Source organism: Mustela erminea, chromosome X, assembly GCF_009829155.1.
Source record: "Mustela erminea isolate mMusErm1 chromosome X, mMusErm1.Pri, whole genome shotgun sequence".
NCBI classification, from domain to species: Eukaryota; Metazoa; Chordata; class Mammalia; order Carnivora; family Mustelidae; genus Mustela; species Mustela erminea.
The window spans coordinates 127,691,020-127,712,082 of NC_045635.1; the positions used below are offsets into that span (position 1 = coordinate 127,691,020).

A 21,063-nucleotide genomic window follows, 5' to 3' on the forward strand; every position below is an offset into this window, starting at 1 on the left:
CACAGGGTCATCTCCTCCCCACCTGACAAAACCCAGGAAGAGAAAATGAGAATACTTCCAGAGTTTCAATCACCCTTCAATCCCCGCCTTCTGCAATTCGTCTCCGACCCCTGTGCTTGTCTCTGTGCCCCAGTGACGGCTCAGATGACTAGGACTTGCAATCGATTCAAAAGGCAGAAGGAGGGGAGTGTGGCTGGATCTGCACCACATCTCCTTGGGCTCCCTTACAGTTTGGCTTTTATCCTGAGAGCAACAGGAAGCCATCGAGAGTTGCAGGCGTCTGGACTAGGTGGTGGCAGTGGGTGTGCACGGGAGTCTATGCACTGGAGGCCATTTGGGACCTAGCCTTGAGCCCGTCATCCTGATAGGCCCACATTGGCCAACTGTCGCATCGGAGGCATTGCTTGCACCCATAGGTAGGGTTGGGGCTTCTTCTGATGCTTCCACCTTCCTAGCCCCTAGCCCCGAGCCCTGTACTTAGCAAGTATTCCCTAAGCATGAGTCAATGTCATTCGGTGTCATGAATGAATGGCACTTATGAAACTGCACTGGCCCTAGGGGTCTGGATGTGTCCCCTGTGAGGTGGCCCTGCTTGCTGACTGGGTGCTCCAAGCATGGCCTTCCAGGGGGCGAACTTCCCTGGTGCCTCCGGTGAGCCCGGCCCCCTCACTCTTCTCCTCTGGGACTTCCTGTATGACCTCAGCCTCGGGGCCCCCGACCCCCCCTCCCCGACCCTGTCTGGGATTTTCATCTGTAAAATGGATCTAGGAACAGTAGTTCTCAACAGCATTAACCCACAGCATCTGTGGAAGTCGTTCGCCCTAGTGGGGGCCGGATCCCGTCGGGTGCGGGCGGGGGCCTAATAGGCCGCCGGGGCCCTTCGTGTGGCGGAGACCTCCCGGCCTAGGACCGCAAGCCCGAAGGAATTTGTCTGGAAGTTCTCCACCGTGGCAGAGCCTTCTGGAGCTTGCTCTGGGCTCGGCGAGGGGAGCCCCGGACTTGATTTCTCCAGCAGCCCCGCGGGGCGGGGCTGGGAAGGGGCGGGCCGGCCGAGGACACTGGCGGGAGAATGTGCGGAATGTGCCAGGCGCATCTACCTACCCCAAGACAGGGCAGGGGAAGGGGGCCGGCCGAGGGGAGGGGCGAGGGGCGAGGCACTGGGCGCCGGTGCAAACCTGTTTGTTCTCCTGCGGGTGGAGCCCAGTCCGCGCCTCCTCGCTGCCCTGCGCGCTCTTCGCTGCGCCCGCCGCCCGCTGCCCCGCACCAGCCGCCCCGGCCCGGCCCGGCCCGGCCCGGCTGGGCGCTGTCCACCTGAGGGAGCCCGCGCCTCCTGCCCGCCCGACCCTCTGCCCGCCCCGCGAGCTGGGCACCTGTGCCAGGTAGGGCTGTCGAGTCGCCATTGGCGCGGCCCGTGGAGAGGCAGCGGGGGGGGGGGCGCGGGGGGGGCGCGCCTGGTCCATGGCCAGCCAGGTGGCAGGAAAGGCTCAGGGCCTCAGTTTCCCCTTCCATAATCCTCAACCGCTCCACGCAGTCCTCCTGGGCTTCCACCAGGGAGGCAAGGCACTTGGTTTACTGGTTTTTCACTGTAAGCAAAGATACTAACCTAGAGAGGCAAAGAAGTCATTTCTGGAAAAGAGGGATTGATTGTTAGTGAATGGCCTGGGGCCAGGGTGCTCTGAGAGTTGATCTGCAGGCAAAAGAATCAGGACATTTCAGATCAGCTAGTTTACAGGTCCATTTCGTAGGTAAGAGCACTGAGAGCCGGAGGCTGGGGGGTTGCTTGTCATGAGGATGCGTTCGCCACGGGGCAACCTCCTGGAAGGCTACCAGAAAGGTAGCTGTCCCAGACAGAAGGCGCCGAATCAAGTGTCACCGGGTGTTATCAACAGGCTCTGTGGCCGAATTGTTTGGAGGGGAGCAGGGGAGCCAAGAGCCTTGTCCTCTTTGGAAAGGCAGAATGATACCTGCCACTTCTGAGCTGGGGGCACCTGGGCAGCTCGGTCAGTGCAAGGAAGTGTCCTTCTCCCACCCAGGCCTCCTGGGGGCTCAGATGAGTTCAGTGTGACTGGGGACTGGGCTCTGGAACATCTGAAGTGTGGTAGGAATTGTATTCTCCCTGAGCCGTTTGTCCTTAGCTTTGACATTGTGGAAGGCTGTGCGTCTTAGGATCACACTCTGTGAACCCTGAGGGAGCCCCCTCCCACCCCCTCCCGCATCTGGACCCACTCTAGCTTCAGTCTCATGGCCCTTTAGATTTCTGGTCACGGTACCTGGCTGGGGACAGGAAGCAGGGTCCCATGCGCTGATTGGTTAGGCTGGGCAGCGGGGAAGGGCTCTGGGTTCCTGCTCCCTCCTCACCAGCTCACCTAATGCTGCAGGGCAAGTCTGGGCGGAAGGGGGAGCAGGGGACGGTCCTTTCCAAGGCCCCCACTGCCCCATCTGAAAAATCAGGGGCAGCCCAGGGGCCGGCTCAGACGCCCTGCTTGCCACTTAGAAGCATCTAGCCAGGACACAGATGCACAGACCAGAGGCCAGCTTGCTGGCTGGCCTTGGTGCCTGCGCTGTTTGTCTCATGACCCCTGGGCCATCCCAGATGGGAAGGAGCAGATCCACCTCACTTGCCCTCCCCCCTCCGTCCACCAGTTATGGGCTCCGGCCCTTGTGCCTTCCTGGCCAGGACTTCAGATGCTCTGGCCTGCCTGGGGGCTCTACACGCAGCCGTGGAAAACTGGTGGAAGGTCCCCAGAGCAGCACTCAGCGTACATTTCAAACCTTTGGCTATTCACAACTCAGTGACGCAGGTGGCCCATGACCATACTGGGTGCTGCAGCTCTGAGTGGTATAAACACAAGGGGCTCTGAGAGCCAGAGGAGCTACTCTGACTCGGAGGGTCAGGGAAGGCTTCTTGGAGAAGGAGGGCTTGGAAGCAAGGTGAGGCGATCAGCAGCTGCCAGGTCAAGGTCTCCATATCCTTTGAGGCTGCATGAGTCTAGCCTCTCTCTTATTCCTGAAAAACCAAAGGCAGTTCTTCCCAAGCCCCTATATGTTCTACCCAGAGCCGGGCAGTGGCGGCCTGGAGAGGAATCAGATGCCGGCCTTGCCCCAAGGAGTGAGTCCGGCTTGGAAGATGGACAGCAACTCAGTAGGGAGCTACCGCCGGCATCGAAAGTGTCTGCCTCACTTCCTCCTCAGTTAGAGTCCAGATCTCAGACCGTCCCCCACCTGAGGGCAGTGAGCTCAGGGGTGGCCCGTGTTTCACCTCAGCCTCCCTCAGCACGCCTGGCACCCCTTGTGTTTCTGCCTGGCGCCCCAGTATCCTCCCAACATGTAGTAGCCCTGGTCCCTGAACCGTCCTGTCTCATGCCAAGAAAAGTCCCAAATCTGGCTCAGTGTCCTCTGGAAGCTGGAAGCCTGCCTCTTTCCTTCCACACTTGGCCTCCCCTGGGGACTGATCCCTTCGGTCTGGATCTTGCTTCGAGCCACAGCCCATGCATAGCGCCGGCCTGCTTTCTGCTTGCTGAGCCCCGAGGCTGCCCTCACAGCCCGGCCCTCCTGGGATGGGCTGGGACCCTGGCTGGAGAAGAGGAGAGCTGTTTCCCAGGGCTTCAGAGCTCTGAAGAGCAGCCTCGTGGTGGCCCAGACTTTTGGACATCATCAGGGCCTCCGCATTCATTTCCACTGGCTGCAGGCACCTGGCTGGCAGGACAAGGGCACCGCACCTGGGGGAAGTAGGCATCGTGGCTTCTGAGAGTCATTGAGCTGGCGGGAGCTCAGGAAGCGGAGCAAGGAGATGAATGGAACATACTAGTGTGTGCTGGAACGGCCTAGTGGTGAGAGAGCAGCTCAGAGGCCAGTCTGGGTTCGAACCCCAGTTCAACCACTGCCCGGTTGGACAAACCTGAGCAGATCACACAACCTCTGGGGAGGCCTCGGTTTTGCCACTGCTGCAGAAGGGAGCCAAGACCACAGTGTCCCCTGGGGGGAGGTTGGGCCAGGCTGGGAGGCATGTGGGCTCCCCACCTAAAGAAAAAGGGTTTAAAAAATCACTGCTAGTCTGTCCCAATGATGCGTATAGTGTCTACCACAGTTAAATTATTTGTCGTGAACTCTTCTGAGGATTTTCTTTAGGGACACTTGTGTGACAGTAACATTCGTTGAGGAGTGGCCATGGAGAGGTCAGAAAGTGGGCAGGGCTAGTGTCAGGTCTTTTTTCCGAAAGGGAAACTGAGGCATGGAAGGGAACTCGCTAGAGACTCATTGGGTGTTTGCTGATTACTTGCCTGTGCTGGGTGCTGGGGCACAGCAGTGACTGAGAACTGAGAAGGTGGAGGGGTAGGAAAGCAGGAGGGACAGGTCTGGGCAGAGAAGGATCTGAAAAACGGAAAGTTAAGAGGCCCATTGTCAAACTCTTAACGTGGGGAGGCAGGAACATACAGCTTAAGCACATGTCCCAGGAGTTTTGGATTCTAGAGGGACCCAGAGGTCACTTTCTGGAGCACCATCTAGGTTTTTCCCATGGGATGCTCACTTCCCACTTCAAGAGAGAGCCAAGAAGTGGAGCCTTTGGTGGTGATGGTAGAGGTGGCTCTGGGGCCCTGTGGCCATGTCCCGGGTCAGAGAGGAGACGTGGCCTCTGGGGCCAGTGGTGGGCAGGTCCCGTGCTGCCACAGATTGTCACTGATGGTCCTGGCCTTGGACCCCTTCATCTGGTTCCTGTGATCATTGGCTCAGCGCATGCACTACTTTTTAAAGACTACGTCAGTTTTCCAGAGAGCTTGATGTTACAAGGGGTTCTAATCACGAGAATGGGTGAAAAGGCTTACATCAGGCTGTGCCCGGTTTAGACCAAAAAAACAAAGACCCAGGATTTGTCTCACTACTTCTGCCTGCTGAGTTCCTACTCGTTCTTTCATTCTTTTGGGAAGGCCTGAGCCATGGGCACTTCCTTGGGGACATGCAGCATTCTGGCAATGCCCTAGAAGGGCAGCTGTAGGTTCCTGGCTGGCTGGCTGTCTGTCTGCCTAGCACCCAGCCTGGCTGCCAACTTTCCATAAATGGTTGTTGAATAAATGAAAATGTGGCCTTGGGCAAATGCTTTCTCCTCTCCGAGTCTCCATGTTCTTATCAAAAATGGGGACATTGATAATGGGAGGGTGGAGTTCAGGACGCTGGGTGCGGGCGGGACAGGCGGGGGGAGAAAGCAGCTGCGGAGGGTCGGAGCTCTGCTGGGTGAGGGGGCAGCTGGGGACGCTCTTCCTCTTGAGCTTTACTCACCTGTAAGGAGGACGAAAGGAATTCTTTAGGGGCAAGTGGGGGGGACTCCCTTGTCACCAAGCCTGCTCTGGCAAAGGCTGACTAGGTGGCAGCAGTGACGGTACAGGGAGCGGGGAGTTGGTTGAGCTGGGGCTGGGCTCCATCGCCGCGGAGTCCCTTTCGGCCCCTGTGGCTGTGTGCAGACAAGGATAGCATCTCTGCCCCCGGTGATAGGCTTCAGACCGGCTTGGCTCCCAGGCTACGAGGGTACAGGGAGTGGAGGACGGAGGCTGCTCAGGTCCCGAAGGAGGACTCGCACCGTTTTGCTGGGCCCCTTCCCACGCTGCGGCAGGGGACGTGGAGCCAGGGGTTCTGTTTGGAGCGAGACCTCATGGGCTCCGCTATCCCCGCCATTTTGGCCCTGCCCAGGCCCCCTGGCCTCCACAGCACATGTCCGAGGGCCCTACCCAGAAGCCCTTGCTGGCCCTTGAGGCGAAGCCACCTCCGAAATGGCTCTGTCACCCCCAGCAGTCACTTGTATCCAGCCTGTAGACAGCTAGAAAATGGGCACAGGAGAGCCAGGAGAAATCCCAGGCCTGCAAGAGGAACAGGCAGCCATGGGCTCCCTTCGCCCCTTTGGGGCTAGAATTCTTCATTGTCTCTGGAGAGGGCTGGCTTCCCTCAGACCCTCAGACAGCTGCCTCCCAGGGCGCTCCAGCACTGACGCCGAGAAGTCTAGATTCTGGGATGTTGGGGGTGGGCTGCGGGAAGGTGAAATTCCAGACTTTCATGTAGAAGTCATTTACCTGTAAAGCACATTTACAAATACTTCCCCCCCACACACATTCTTTTTCCACATTACGTCTTTGCCTCCGTGATCCAAGTCTCCTCCGGCTGGTGCGCTTCCTTCCTCCTGCCCTATTAGCCTCCATGCAGGAGTCCCCGGGTACTCTGCTCAGCAGCAGGCTGGGGGTAGGGGAGCTCGGACACAACCCAGCCACGCAGCCACCGCTCTGGCAGGCCTCCGAAGGGCCCCCTACTCCTGGAGGGCTGCTGGGAATCCTTGGAGCGGCAGCACAGGGCCCGCCCCTGCTGGAGGAAAGCAAGCTGTCTGTGTACTGTCGTCTGGCCAGACGCCGAGACTGGGAATCAGGATGTCCTCCATCGTGAGACCTGGCCACAGGAGGCTGCTTCATAAAATATTTGATCATTCCAGCCATTGGCTGCCCGAGTGTTGGCCTGGGTCTAAACGTAGACATTAGGCCAAGTACCTTCAGAAAGGATTGGCTGAGGGTCACACCCAGTATGGGGGGGTCACACTCCCTGACTTTTGGCATCCCTGGCCCCCTCACGCTCCATGCTACATCCAGCCTGTGGGCTCACTCCACTCATCTCTTTTTCCGGGCCTTTCTCTCACCCAGTGATGGGGAGCCAAGGTTCCATGGGAGAAAGGAGTCTCCTTCCTGCCAGGCCAGCTGTCTTCTGGGAGACTGCCTAACAGTGCCCAGTGGAATGATCAGAACTGGCATCAGAACTGGTGATGAACTTGATCTTACCCGTCTTAGGAACAAGTTGCTGAGCCACAGGGGACTTTTCATCATTTTACCTCTTCCCTCATGACCGGATGGGAGCACTTACATTTTTGCTGAAGTGATTATGGGCTGTCCCTCTATTAGGGCTCCCTGCTTTGGAGCCCCATGAAAGTTCTCAGAGAGAATTTTACTCAAACGTGGCCTGAAGTTGGCCTTGATACCTTCGTGTAGATGTCACTTGCCACATCTGTATTTGATCACTCGCTTGACTATGTGGGCAACCCTCTTGTCCTAACCCACTGCTTCCTCAGTCAAGCCCTGAGTTACAGTTAAAGGGTCAACCCAGAGTTGAGCTGTGGGCTCGGGTTCCAAAAGACAGAGCTGCATGTGACTCCTGCTGGCCAGGGATGGGGCCCACAGAAAGTTGGTACGCATAGGGAAAACAGCCGGGCTCCCTCTCAGCCCTCTGGGTACAGATTGTCAAAACTCACCTCTGGGGAAGAAGTCCTGCCCCTTGCTCTTCTGTCTGTGGTGTGCCCGCTCATGCTTGCTCATCATGGCCAGTACCTGGCACACACACATTCAGACAAGCCCCAACACCTGTGTCCTTTGGCTGTGGCTCCTTCACGTGTGAAGCTAAGGGGTTTTGTTCCTCTTCCCTTCCAGTTTGCCTAGGAGGTCTCTGCCCGGTGTCCAGCACTCCCCCAGTCCCCAGCCAGCCACTTGTTCAGCTTTCTGTCTTCTTTCACACAAGCCCTTGGCACAAAGATCCCAGGCCACAGTCCCCAGGGCTGGGGTGGGCCGGTGGGACCAAGGGCCGGGCTGCATACATTCGCAGGCCCAGCAGCCTTGCCCCCTTGTTAGTGTTCGCCCAATTGTCTGGAAGAAGCCAGCCTGTCCCACTGTACGGGGGGCAGAGGTGGAACAGGACATGTCAGTCTTGGGGCAGCCTGGCAAGGCTCCAGGGAGGGTGACACTTGGGGGCCAGAGACAGCCACCAGGGCACATGCTGTGCTGTCTGACTGAGGTGGGCTCTGTTTCTCTACACTTTCTTCCTCTCCTATGGTTCCCTTTCCTTCCAGGCTAGTGCGAAATGCAGACATTTTTAGTGCAGCGCGGCGCAGACTGGGACCAGGCTGTGTTCCTCAGCCAAGGAGCTGTGGCACCTGAGGGCTCCTCTGGGAGATGCTGCCTGGGCTGGGGCTTGAGGCCATTTGGCAAGGAGGTAGCCGCAAAGACACCAAAGCCTGCTTGAGAAAAGAGGCGTGTACGACATGGAAAATCAAGCAGGGTGGCAATTCCAGAACATTTTCTCTAAATTAGTCTTCTCATCTTGGAGGCAGAGCACGCCCTGTCCTTGTGGGGTGATGGGATGCCCCTCCTCCTGCTGCTTCTCTCGCCATCTCTGTCTCCTGTGCATCAGCCAAGCATTGGCGTCACTTTCTTCCAACTCCTTGGCTCCCTCCCTCCTGCTGATCTGCCCGCATCAGCTCCTGCTTGCATCAGCTCCACCTCCACTCCCTGACCACACCAGGCTTGCTGTGGCCTGGGGAGAGCAAGCTCCTTGCACTCTTTCGTTGGCTTTTTGCTTCTCTCTATCTAATCAGGGCCAGAGGCCCCTTCCTGGGAGGTTGCTGGAAAGCTTTTGAGAGGCTTCAGCAGTAGGGAGGAAGGTACATCTGGAGGCCATCTCTGTCAGGAAGGGCCTGTCCCCATCTTCTTGCTAAGGAGGCCCCCCCTGGTGGTCCCAGTAAGCATCTGCAGGCAGTGGGGGCGTAGAGAGAAGGTTGCGAAGGGCCATCTGGTGTCTGAGGTGGCCTGGACTGCTCAGGGGATGTGGACCTGGTCCTGAGCTGCCTTGGGACAGGCTGGTGTGGTCTGACTGGGGCACCTTGCTTGGAGTTGGCACAAGGAGTTGCTCTATGAGGGAAAGCAAGGGTGAAAAGTGGCAGATAAGCCACTGTTCCTAAGCAGGGCAAGATGGCAGGTCCTACTGTACCGGGAGACTTCTCCATATCAAGGTCGAAACAGGAGCTGTAGTACTAGAAGTGTACACAGCCTGGCTGTCCTGACTAGAAATGCACTCACACGGGCCATTTAGGAGATGACAACACCCACTAGCATTGTAACGCCCAAACTATGGGATGGAAAAGAGCTGGCACCACATTCTAGGCAACGACACATGCTCTGGCTTAGATGTATCCTACCAGTATGAGACCCAGTGAGTAGATCCATGTGCTTGGTGGCTTGGCACCACTTTACAGATGAGGAAATGGAGGCCCAGACAGTAGGACGATGCCACAGCCATGTGAAGCCACCTAGGGATGAGGAGCAAAGATGTGAGCTGTCAGGCCAGGTGGCCCTTCTGGATGGCAGGTCTCATATGCCAGGGGGGCCTAGGAGGGTTTGAAAGAAGCCCAAGTACCCAGAAGAAGAGGAAAACTGGAAGTGGGTGTGGGGACCTGCCTGTTCTCCCCCATGTGAGCTATGGGCCAAGAGGACCCAGGATCCTAGAGGAGGTCATGTGTGTGCCTGCAGGTGACAAGGCTCGGCTCAGAGCAGCACAGAGGGTCCCTATAGGCCCAGGGCACACCGCCCCTACCCAGGATGTCTACCCCGAGGGAGGGAGAGAACTCCCCGCTGCATCCGTGACTCTCCTCACTTCCCGATCCTTCCTCAGCACTGCTCACGTGGCATCAGCTTTTGAGTTCCATCATTGGCTATCCAAGCAGTCCCGGCTCCCATGTCACTTGCTTAAACCACTGTTTGTTTAGTCTTTATCACACAGGCAATGCACATTCATTATAGGAAAAGTAGAATACACAGAAGAGCAAAGTATTTTCGTATATATCCATTCAGGTGTTTCTTTCCCTGTGCACTGTAATGGACTTTCTTTAAAGATCTTATTTATTTATTTATTTATTTATTTATTTAGAGTGTGGGGAGAGGAAGAGGGAGAGGGAGAGACAGAATCTCAAGCAGACTCCACTCTGAGCCTGGCGCCCGATGTAGGGTTCAGTCTCACAACCCTAAGATCATGACCTGAGCTGAAACCGAGAATCGGACGCTTAATCGACTGAGCCACGCAGTCGCTCCCTACATGTCTTTTTTTTTTTTTTTAAGCTTCTTTCACTTACTGATATAAGGAAACATGAAGGCATGTTAAATATCATTATATGTGAGTATCATTTGTAATGACTACCTAGTATTTGCTTGAATGATGAATGGATCAGAATATATTTAAACATGACTGTTGCGAATTTGTATTATTGCCTGATTTTCACTATTTTACTCAACGCTGGGATGCCACCCCTCTAGTATACTTTATTCTGCTTACTCATTTGCGTCCTTAGGAGAGATTGTTGTGATGGAGAGCTGAAGGACCAGTGGTCTTACCCTGCTAAGGTATTCAATACATATAGAGATTTATCCTATGAAAAGATGTGTCCATTGACCCATGCACCAACAGTGCATGAGAGATGCCTGTCTGTAGTGAGGGTTTTTCTGACTGTCCATTGATTGGGGATGAAGGGGATGGTAGGTCTGGGAGGAGTGTTGGGTTAGTCAGAAGAATGGCTCCTGCCAGCTTCCAGTGCTGGTATTCAGTGCAGGGTGTGTGTTGGCGTGTGAGGTGGGGTGCCTCGGCTCTGCCCTTGCTGAGGCTGGTAGAGGGAGCAGGTCTAGTCTGGGAACAGATGAAAGGGGTCCAGGGCTGTGTGGGGAGGGGGAAGGTGGGAGTGGTGAGGTGGAGGGAAAAACCAGCTCTGTGGCTGGGACATGAATTCAAACCTCATGTGTCCATCCGTCCATTTTAAAGGCTCCTTGGTCCAAGGAGCTGCCTTCTTCAATCCCATGGGAAGACTCATTTCCTCCCTCTTTCAGTTTTATTGTCCTATCAAAGAAGGACATTTGACTTCTGAGATGCAACACCAGCCCCGCTCTTTGCATGGTGAAGTGGGAGCAATAAGCCTTGAGTCTTCTGATTGGGGTCTTAGCTGTAAAGATGGGACCCGAAGCAACTCCACTCCGCTTTGCTGTGGACTCTTACACATGTCTCTGTCCCTTTGGCCAGTGAGTTTCTGTGGGCCCTCTGTCTCTGTCATCCTGCATGTGTGTACATGTGTCCTAATTTTGGAGGTGCCTTGTTTGTTCTGATTTGGGCAGAAAACTTCTAGGCAATGTGGGCCACAGGTTTGTCAAGGGGAAACTGATAACTTCCTGAAGGACCCTAAAGACTCAGCAGTAGGAGGCCCTGAGCTGGGGCCCAGAGAAGGTGAGGGACTTGCTCAAGGTCTCACAGTCAGTCAGAGGCACCAGCACACTGAGGGGCTGAGATCCCAGGTGGCAACTCTGTCTGTGTGTCCTGCCCAGTAGGGTTACTCCACGGGCTGCTGGGATGGGAGAGTTGGACCTCTGAGGTCCAAGGATCACCTCTGGAATGAGTTCTGCTCAGCAGAACTCTGACGTGGCAGCTTTGGTCAGGGGCTGGGCAGTGGGGCTGCCATTCACTGTGATGAGGTGCCATTCCTGGCACGCAGCAGGCTTGGGCCTCCTGGACTGCTCATCCAGTGTGGTTTATGGGAAAGCCAGCTCTTGCTGATGTGGCAAATTTGGTTTGCTCTTGGCCCTTGCCTTACCTATTTTAGTGCGCCCCTGACCTCTAAGGAAACACGTTGAGGGCTTGCCAGCTGGCAGCAGGGTCCGGCCTCTCTGGGCCTGGCCCTGGTGAGGCCCAGAGGGTGGCAGACTCCTAAGAGGAGAGAGTCCCGGCTTCAGGGCTCTTCTGGCAGAGCCACAGCCCCTCCTTCTCATCATGCCCGCTTGCAACTGTGCAACTGTGGCAGGTCCAACTGTGCCAACTGTGCCAACTGTGGCAGGCTGGGGCAGGGATTAAAGTCACCCTATGGGCCTTCCCTCTCCCTGAAGCACAGCGCTAGTCCCTGCCTGGAGAGGCAGCTTCCTCACCCCAGCCCGTTCTGGGGCAAAGACCTTCATGGTGCTGTGAAGGCCTCAGAGAGCGACCACCGTGGTCCAGCCCTCACTGGCCACATGAGGGAAGCGACGGCGAAAGGGCAGAGAAGAGGCAAGGAGGGAAGCAGGGCACGAATACAGAGAGGAAGAGAGAGAAAGCAGCACACTCTCAGGTTGGGCTTGTGCTGGTTGAAGACCACTGAGAGTCCTCTCGCCCCGCAAGGACAGGCTGAGAGTCCCTGCTGCTTGGCTCCTGTCCAACTGCCCTTAGATCTTTGCTGTGCCAGGTGGTGCCAGGCATTTGCAGAAGCATTCTGCGTTCATAGCAGTACTGAAGGGTAGACTTTTTTACAAATGAGGGCACTGAGGCAGACTGGAGAGAGGAAGCAGCTCCGGGCAGACAGTGGCAGATCCAATGTGTGCTCACTCCCTGACCTCTGCCCACCACCCAGAACTCCGTCAGCTCTTGCTTCCCAGGGCCAAAAGGAGTCTGGACGGCCCTGGTGTGTCAGGGACCGCATGATGAAGTGACAGACTGTGTGCTTGCCTTTGCTCCCAGGAGCCCAGTGGAATCCGCTGAGACGGGATCTGCAGAGCAAGCACCATGAGTATCTCAGCTCTCGGAGGCGGCGCTAAAGGTGAGAGCAGCAGACTGGGGGAACTGGGAGGGAGGCCTCACGGTTCTGGGGCTGGGCTCCTCTTCTGAGGCTGCCTGGCCTCGCCTCTTCCAGGGAAGCCCCTACCACCTGGCGAGGAGGAACGCAACAATGTCCTCAAGCAGATGAAGGTTCGAACCACGCTCAAGGGGGACAAGAGCTGGATCACCAAGCAGGACGACTCGGAGGGCAACGCGGAGGGCCGCACCCTGTAAGCCGGCAAACGTGGGCTGGGCTGGGGCCTGTCAGCTCCCGGGGCTGCTGAGGGACTCCGACCACACAGACCCCGGCCTGGCCCTGTGGCCACAGGCCAGCTGGGGAGGGCGGAGCATGGGAAAGCAATCCCGCTGAGGCCAGACCTGAGCGAAGTCACAGGGCGGGAAAGCCCTGGCTGCTGCGTGCGCGTGTCCATGCAGGCCTGCGGCAGGCGGAGGCAGGCCAGGGCCGGCGAAGGTGAGACGCGAATGGTGGGCCAGGTTACTGACGTAACAGGCAGCCTCTGGGATGGTCGGGCGCCCCTTTTTCACAACTCCTGTTTCCTCAGAGAGCTGCCCTCTGGTCGGAGTCGTGCCACATCCTTTTCATCAGCTGGGGAAGGCCCGAAGGCCAGGTAAGAGGGGGCGCCCAGATGGCTGGTGGGGGGGACCTCATGCTGCAGTCTTCAGGGGAGAAGGAGGAGCCCAAGCTCGGAAGAGATGTCAGAGTCATTTCAACTCCACAGGAAGGACAGGCTTTTCTGCTCTCTTTCCTTTTGGGAGAGGGAATGCAGGAGTCACTGGGTTCAGGTGCCTGGCCTTACTGTGTGACCTTGAAGCTGGCTGCCTCATGGGCCTCCGTGGTTCCGGCTGTCTACTGGACACTGAGAAGCCCCCGTAGGCGGTGAGACAACATCTCTCGGGGGATCAGGCAGCTGAGAGTCACACATGACTCTCTCCCATCTGGAGCCCGGATTGCTGAGGACACTGAGTCCCAGGGCTGCCCCTGATAACTGTGGACTTGCCCATCACCCCTGTTCGCTGAGTCGGTAACCACAGAGGACACAGCTCTCCCTTCAGGGAACTGACCTCTTAGCAGGGAACACAGGCATGACCCAAGGAGACAGAAGACTATAAAAGAGAATTATGAATTGTGACCACTGCCATCGGCAAGGTTGGTGAAGGCCTGAGGACGGTTCGAAGACGGTCTACTCACTGGGGCACTTGCTCACTTTGGGGGGTGCAGGTCTCGCCCAGGGCTTCTGTTTGGAGGTCTATTTGGAAAGCATATCCTGGGACTATGATTCAGGGCCTAGAGCAGGGGTACCTGAAAGTCTATTAAACTTTGGCTCTCATTCTCTCCAAGGCGTGGGTATTTCAACCAAAAATGTACGTGTGGCTACATGGGGGACAAATGACCTTTCTTTCTCAGGTCCCACCCCAAGTGTCCTTGCAACTTTGTCACTTCCAGGAGGCTGTCCCTACTGAGGACAGGGTCTGTGCCGCCCTTCCCCCCTGCTTGCATGGGGTTCCCCTAGACCCACTGCCCCACCCCTGCTCCAGCACTAAACTCCTCTGCCGAATCCTTGTCCTCTGTCCCCGCCTCTCAGTTGCTCCCACGGAGGAGGCACCCAGCACGTGCGCTGTTTGTTTTCCAGTCGCGCCCTCCAACCCCAGACTAGCATCCAGACTGTGATGTGGGCGTCTCAGGGGCTGGAGGAGGGAAGCCCCAAGGAGCAGGAAGGGAGGGGCATCTGGCTTCAGTTCTACCCCTGGGGCCCTCACGAGCCTCCCCAAAGGAGGCTGCGCAGAGATGTCAGGTCAAGGACCGTGGCCTCTGGCCATGGAGCCTCCAGTTCTGACAATAGAGGGTGAGCGGGCTCTGTCAGCACTCCCGAATGACCTCTTTCTCATGGGATTGTTGGGCCCTGGCAAGCCAGGGAAAAGTTGGACTTTGGAGGGGAGCCCTCTTCAGGAAACGCTCAGCCATGAAATACACCTTCACTTGGTGTGAGTCAGGACCGTTCTGGGCCAGTCCTGGAAGAATCAGCCATAAGTACCTTTCCCGCGGGAGCATGAGAAATGGGCAGAGCGGAACAGGCACCCTGGCATGGGTGAACGGGTGGCTGCCCCTCGTGCTGTCCTCACTCTGACCACACTGGGACACCCAGTGGCCAATCCACTCTGCTTTCTCTGGGTGCAGGAGAAAGTAGGGCATCTTTGCTTCACCTCATACCTTCCTTTCCCTTGGCAGGCCTCCAAGCACAAGGGCTCCCACTGGCTATATCATCCGGTAGGTGACCACAGGACCCTGCCCACTTCCCCATGCCTGCCCGCACTACTCCCTGGCTTCTCACAGGGACTCACTGGACTTCTTCTGGCCTTTCTTTTAGGGGAGTGTTCACCAGGCCCATAGACAGCTCGTGCCAGCCCCAGCAGCACTACCCCAAGGCCAACGGAGCTCCAAAAAGGTGTGTGTCCATGGGGTGAGGGCGTATGCCAAGCACATGGCACAGAGATGATTCTTCCTCTCAGTAAGAGGGGGCGGGCAGGAGGGCTGGTAGGTGGCAGTTCTCTACCTCCATGGGTCAGGGCCCTGGGTAGCAGTGCTGGGACAGAAAGGCTCCAGGTGGATGTATGGTCCAGTCTGACACTTGGGTTCCCCAGCAGCCATGCCTCTGGGAGATCCTGGGCCACCACCTGACTGGTCCAAGTCGCCGGGGCAGAGACACAGGGAGGAGGCTGAGAGGGCTTCCCAGCCTTGACTTGCTGGCTGACTGCACTGAGCTGTGTACTTTCGTCTGCCTTCTTCCTGGCAGGCTGAGGTGACGCGTCGTCAAAGCACCCCAGTGTCAAGGTGAACCTGGACTCCATCAGAGAGGCAGGGCTAAGGGGCTTGGGCCTACCTATGGCAGGAGGGCTGCCCTGCTCAGGGTGGTGAGAGAAAAGAGGAAAGGCCCCTAACCACATGTCTCCTGGGCCATGTGGGCAGATTTGGAAGCAAGACAGGACTTGGGAGTGGGCACATGGAAACTTCTTTCCTCTCCAGTGCAACCGGTCTGCTCAGAGCCACTCCTGCTGGACCTCCCCGCCCGTCCTCCTCTGGCTATAAGATGACCACTGAGGATTACAAGAAGCTGTAAGTATGTAACTGCAGACCTAGCTCGGCTCCCTCCAAGGACCAGCCCAAACACCAAACACCGGGTCTGCTGAGGGCAGCTGGTTGCTCGCGTCTGCGCATGGCCCCTGACATCAGTGCCGGCTGCCACTGTGACCTGGAGCTTACCAACAGAGTGACAAACCCCAGAAAGCTGGACAGCTGTACACATTGCACTTCCGATCGGAGGCAAAGCAAGGATTGTAAAGAAGCTTATTGAAGGGACCAGTGGGTCTGCGGAAGGGGTCATGGCTCATGGCTGTGGCCGCTGCTGGTTGGCTCTGTATTCTGGACATGCCTCTGCTCCCCTCTGGGGTTCAGGCTAGGCTGGACTGGGGCCTGATGACCCCAAGCATGCTCATGGTCCTGGGAGCCTATCAGTTATTGGCATTTTGTGCAGAAATCTGAGTGGCTTCTTGGATATAAATCTTCTGGGCTCCCCTTCTGGCCCCTGTCAAAGAAGCCCCCCACAATGTGCCCAGGGAGGGGGGATTGTGGACAAATTTCTCTAAGAAATTTCTCCAGAAATCTCTGGAGAAGGAGATGTGAGAGTTGAGAGGCTTCAGCTGGGTCTTGAGGGATGGTTAGGGCTGGCCCGAGGAGAGAGGAGAGCATGGGCAGAGGTGGGGGAGGAGGGGCCACAACCGACCGTCACCTCCGCCCCTCCCCTCCCCTCCCCCAGGGCGCCCTACAACGTTCGGCGTAGCTCAGCCTCGGGGGCCGCTGAAGAGGAGGAGATACCCTTCTCATCTGATGAGCAGAAACGGAGGTAACGGTGCCCACCCGACATCCCACGGGCAGGGCAGAGGCCCAAGTTTGCGTGGACCAGTGACATAGGAATTGCGCCAGCTGAGGCGACGAAATGCACAGCATGTACGGGATCATACTGGAGAAGTGGCTGACCAGCAGCAGGTGTCATTTACTGAGTCCCAGAACCACCGACTCAGGGCTGGGCCAGCTCAGAAAACCCTCTTAGGAACCTTTTATGGAGCAGAACGTAGGAGATGAGGGTGTGTGAGGTGAGGCAGTGCCTCCGCTGCGGGCAGACAGGCTGGAGGGAGGAAGGTGCTTTGGGAGTTTGTATCAATTTGTTAGAAAGGGTCCTGCGCAAATCGGACCAAAATAGGCCCTGCCCCTGGGAGGTCTCTACAGTCACGAAAGCTCCCTGTGCCTCAGTTTCCTCATCTGTAAATTCTGGGGGCAGGTGCTAATTTGGCTATGCTGGCACAGTGAGTCTAACCCTAACCCTGTGCCACCCCAGGTCGGAGGCTGCAAGCAGTGTGGTGAGGAAGACGGCTCCCCGCGAGCACTCCTATGTTCTGTCAGCAGCCAAGAAGAGCACCAGGTTAGTCACACAGCGGGAGACACGGCGGGGCCTGGCTCGGGGCCGGCCCAGGTACCGGCCGGCTTCCCTCCCCTTAGGGCTCCAGGGTTCCTTTGGCTAGGGAGGGGTTGGTTGAGAGAACCCTCCCATCCAGACCTTCTGGGATTCTCGATGTACTTTCTGGAAAATGGAGAGGGCCGGCTCCTGCCAGCAGGACTAGTGACAGAGGAGACCAGGTCCCTGTAAAGCAGAGTGGTCATGATGTCACCTGTCCACGGGCTCTGTCCAACACGTTGCCTTTTCTGCTTGCTTTTCAGCAGCCCCCAGGAGATGCAGGCCCCGCTCATTGCGAAGAGGTAAATGTCAGCTGGGGAAGACTTGGAAGCTTCTGGCTGGCTGCCAGCAGGGGTGGAGTATGAGCTCTGTGGAAGGCAGGCCTAGAGTGGGAAGTTGTGAGGGGCTGGTGGCTTCTGTCGAAAGGCCCGGTGAGCAACTAGGTGGCTGCGGTGGGGGGGGGTTCAACTTCACTTGGGGGCTTCAACGGCCAGTTCTCTGTAAGCAGGATCTGGCCAGCAGAATGTAGCTTGTGGCTGGAAACTTCCATTTGCTAACAGGGCTAGGGCCCTGACCCCTAACAGAGTCATAGAGTTTCCAAGGGCCTCTGAAGTTTTGAAGCAAAAGTAGCTACTTGTTCCCATCCCTCCGGCCCTGCCAGGGATAGGCTGGACAATGCCGTGGCAGGAGGGCTTATTGGGCTGGGGCCCAGAGGTTTGTCACTGGGAGCCTCTGCCTGGCCAGGCCCTTGGAAGTGACAGCGATGCTGGAGATGGGGCCTACAGGGTGAACAGGGCTCACAGGGAATGATCGGGATGTTATGTCACAGGCTTCTTTCCCAGCTTCTGGTGACCACAGGCAACCCTTGACATTCCTTGGCTTGTAGACATATCACGCCAGTCTCCGCCTCTATCTTATGGACCTTTTCTCTCTGTGTCTGTGTCCACATTTCCCTCTTCTTATAAGGACACTGGTCATTGGATGTAGGGCTCACCCTACTCCAGTGTGACCTGATCTTAACCTGATTACATCTTCAGAGACCCTATTTCCAAATAAGGTCACGTTCACAGGTTCAAGGCAGACATGAATTTTGGAGGCACACTCTTCAGCTGAGCACACCACAGGGGACAAGCAGTGCATCTGTTTCTCTTCTTGTCCCCAGGGTTGAGGTGGTAGATGAGGACAGGCCTTCTGAGAAGAGCCAAGACCCACCTGCTCTAGCAAGTTTCCCTCCTGGCTCAAGCAGGTAATGAACCACTCATCTCTGCCTGGGCCTGGGGGCTTGCCGGCTTGCCTTGCCCGTGTCACTGTGGGACTTCTGCTGGGTCGCCACCTTGCAGGGCCTCAGGGTCAGTGTCCCCATGTGCCCAGTGACAAGATGGGCACAGAAATCAGTAAGAGCCTGTGTGGTTGGATGCTCTAGGGCTGAACGGAGCACAACAGCCTGATGTCCAGGGACAGCATGTCACTCTTGTCTGTTCAATGCTTATCTGTGTTAACTTAACCTAATGGCAGCCACAACATCTTAGAAAAAAGTACTAGCTTTAGGGTTTGACAGGGTCTACCATCAGGGTCTTAGCCCTGTCATTCTTGGGCTTGTTTAGACCTCTATTGTAAGTTGTCCAAGTTCAACCTGCCAACCGTGCCCACCGCCTCCTCTGGAGAAGGAGGCTCCACAGTCCCCAGCCCCGCTCACAGCTGCCTTCTCTGACAGCCCCGCTGGAGGTGGAGCTGAGTGCATGCTGAGTCTGCCCAGCCCTGCAGGGAGCTGGGAGCCCAGGTGGGTGCTGTGTGCTGGCTCTGGCCTGTGAGCCAGTCATATGGGAGGGTCTGGGACTGGAACGCCAGGGCAAGAGCAGGCTGAGCACTGGGGATGTCACTACAGAGGGGGCCCTGATTTGCTCTGATTTCTGAGCCCTGAGCATCTGCGCACATGATGGTGCTCGCTTGTCCACAAACAGAGAGCAAGCAATACTTCCTTGTACTTTGCAGTGAACTGAGCCTAGTCCACTTGCCGGCAAGCCCCTACCCCTCCCCAGTTCAAGTCCCACAGCCATCTGTGTGTGTCCACCTGCCGTAGACAGACCGTGGGGGCGAGCGGCACTGAGGTCACCGCCTTCACTCCCTTCCTCTCCGGATACTCCTTTGCTTTTCTGTTTTTTGGTGTTTTTTTTTTTTTTTAAAGATTTTATGTATTTATTTGACAGAGAGATGGTGAGACAGGTACACAAGCAGGGGGAGTGGGAGAGGGAGAGAGAGGAGGAAGCAGGTTCTCCACTGAGCAGGGAGCCCAGTGCGGGGCTGGATCCCAGGACCCTAGGATCATGACATGAGTTGAAGGCAGACGCTTAATGACCGAGCCACCCAGGCGCCCCGATACTCCCTTGTTTGTGTGAACTCTCATCCGTAAGAACTTTTAAACAAGGGGAAGATTTGAGAGCTCTTCACAAGGCAGCATTGATGGGACTTGGGGGCTGTCTTGGTTTGCTAGGGCTGCCAGAACAAAGTAGCACAGATTGTGGGGGACTTAAAGAACAGAAATATCTTGTCTCCCGGTTCTGGAGGCTGGAAGTCCAAAATCAAGGCATAAGCAGGGTTGGTTCTTTCTGAGGCCTGGGAGGGAAGCCTGTCCTTGGTCTGTAGATAGCCACCTCTGCCTGTGTGTCTTCACGGGCTCCTCCCTGTGTGCGTCTGTGTTCTGATCTCCTCTCCTCATAAGGACATCGATCATTTTAGATCAGGGGCCTGTCCTACTCCCGAAGAACCTCATCTTAACAAATACCATCTGCAATGACCCTATTTCCAGATAAGGCTCCAACCTAAGGCACTAGAGGTTAGAACTTCAACATATAAATTTGGGAGTGGGCATAATTCATCCCCAAACAGTGTACATCTCTGATTTCTCCTTATTTGTGTTTTGTGTAAAAGAAAAAAAAAAAAAGCAATGAATGGTTTCATTGACACCAGTAGCAAAGTCCCCCAAACTGGTGGCTTGAACAACAGAAATATTCTGTGTCACAGTTCTGGAGGCCAGAAGTCCAAGATCAAACTTGCCTGTGAGGCCCCAGGGGGAGGAAGGAGGCAACAGGGGCTGGTCAGGGAGGCTCCGTGTGATGCTCCGCTCAGATTCTGCAGTCGCAAAATGTCTGCAATCCCCGACAGCTTCCAGGTGAGCTGCTGGCTGGTCCTGGGTTGTCTTCCTTTCCGACCCTGCTGTGTCAGGAAGGTCCTGCACTGGTCGGGTCAGGCAGCTGCCGTCAGCTTCGCTCTGCCTGGTTATTTAAAAATTCCAGGCCTGGATGTGGCCTTGAAGGAACCACGCCCTGTGGGGAGCAGTGACTTAATCAAATCCTGGGTTCTGTAACACTTCAGAACAAACTGGCTTATGGCAGAGTGGGGCAGGAGAACATCACAGCCTTGTCCCCAGCTATGGCCCTGCCGAGGCTGCCGCAGTAAGCTCCTAGGAGGGAAGGCCTTGTTTTAGGTGCCAAAGCCTTCAGGGACTTCAGGGAGGGCTGAAACTTTGGGACCTGCAGGCTGTGTCCTTGGGGCTGTCCAGCTGTCACTTTCTTTCCATCAGATACCAGACCTGCCTGGCATCCCAAAGGCCTCTCAGCTCCAAGTTCATCTGAACTCCTTGTCTCTAGTCACCCCGTCTACCTCCCCCTGCTCAACCATGGAAGGGGTCTTCCTTCTGTGCACCCTGGGGCTTGATTTCTTGAGTTCATCTTGTCTGGAGGGCCTGGGTGCCCTGGACGCGGCGAGCGGCCACCCGCTGCTGTGCCCGCTGTGCCATGCACAGTTCGAGCGCCCCTGCCTGTCTCCATTATTCCAGAGAAAGTGGCCCATCACAGCACTAGTCAAGATTCCTTGGCTTTCTGCCTCACCCGATCATGGCAGGGCCTGCAGGCTGTGCCCCAGCGTGCTGCCCAGCAGACAAACTGGAGAACAGTAACAGCACAGCTTCCGGCACAAGGCTTTGTACTTTAACCCCCTGTGCCTCAGCGTCCCCCTGATTTTCCTCAGCACACTGGGGAAAATCCTGCCAGTGCACAGTTGTCTACTCATAGATCATTGTTCCCCAAGAACTCTGAGCACCTGCAGTTAAGTGTTCCATACGACAGTGAGTAGTGATACCAAC

The 21,063-nt window shown here is 56.5% G+C and overlaps 1 protein-coding gene across 4 annotated transcripts in view; it reads left to right on the forward strand.

Moving 5' to 3' along the window:
• The first annotated feature begins 1,181 nt into the window (after positions 1 to 1,181).
• ZNF185 (zinc finger protein 185 with LIM domain) overlaps positions 1,182 to 21,063 on the forward strand; it is a 52,561-nt gene continuing 32,679 nt past the window's right edge. The window contains exons 1-11 of one of the 4 annotated variants that reach the window (XM_032330958.1): positions 1,182 to 1,379; positions 12,316 to 12,394; positions 12,488 to 12,623; positions 12,957 to 13,022; positions 14,642 to 14,680; positions 14,781 to 14,858; positions 15,437 to 15,526; positions 16,227 to 16,313; positions 16,806 to 16,889; positions 17,186 to 17,224; positions 18,085 to 18,168. In XM_032330958.1, coding sequence (XP_032186849.1) covers positions 12,361 to 12,394; positions 12,488 to 12,623; positions 12,957 to 13,022; positions 14,642 to 14,680; positions 14,781 to 14,858; positions 15,437 to 15,526; positions 16,227 to 16,313; positions 16,806 to 16,889; positions 17,186 to 17,224; positions 18,085 to 18,168 — 737 coding nt within the window. In that variant the 5' untranslated portion in view covers positions 1,182 to 1,379; positions 12,316 to 12,360. The remainder of the gene's footprint in view (positions 1,380 to 12,315; positions 12,395 to 12,487; positions 12,624 to 12,956; positions 13,023 to 14,641; positions 14,681 to 14,780; positions 14,859 to 15,436; positions 15,527 to 16,226; positions 16,314 to 16,805; positions 16,890 to 17,185; positions 17,225 to 18,084; positions 18,169 to 21,063) is intronic. The other 3 variants (XM_032330955.1, XM_032330957.1, XM_032330956.1) reach the window with 3 other exon arrangements.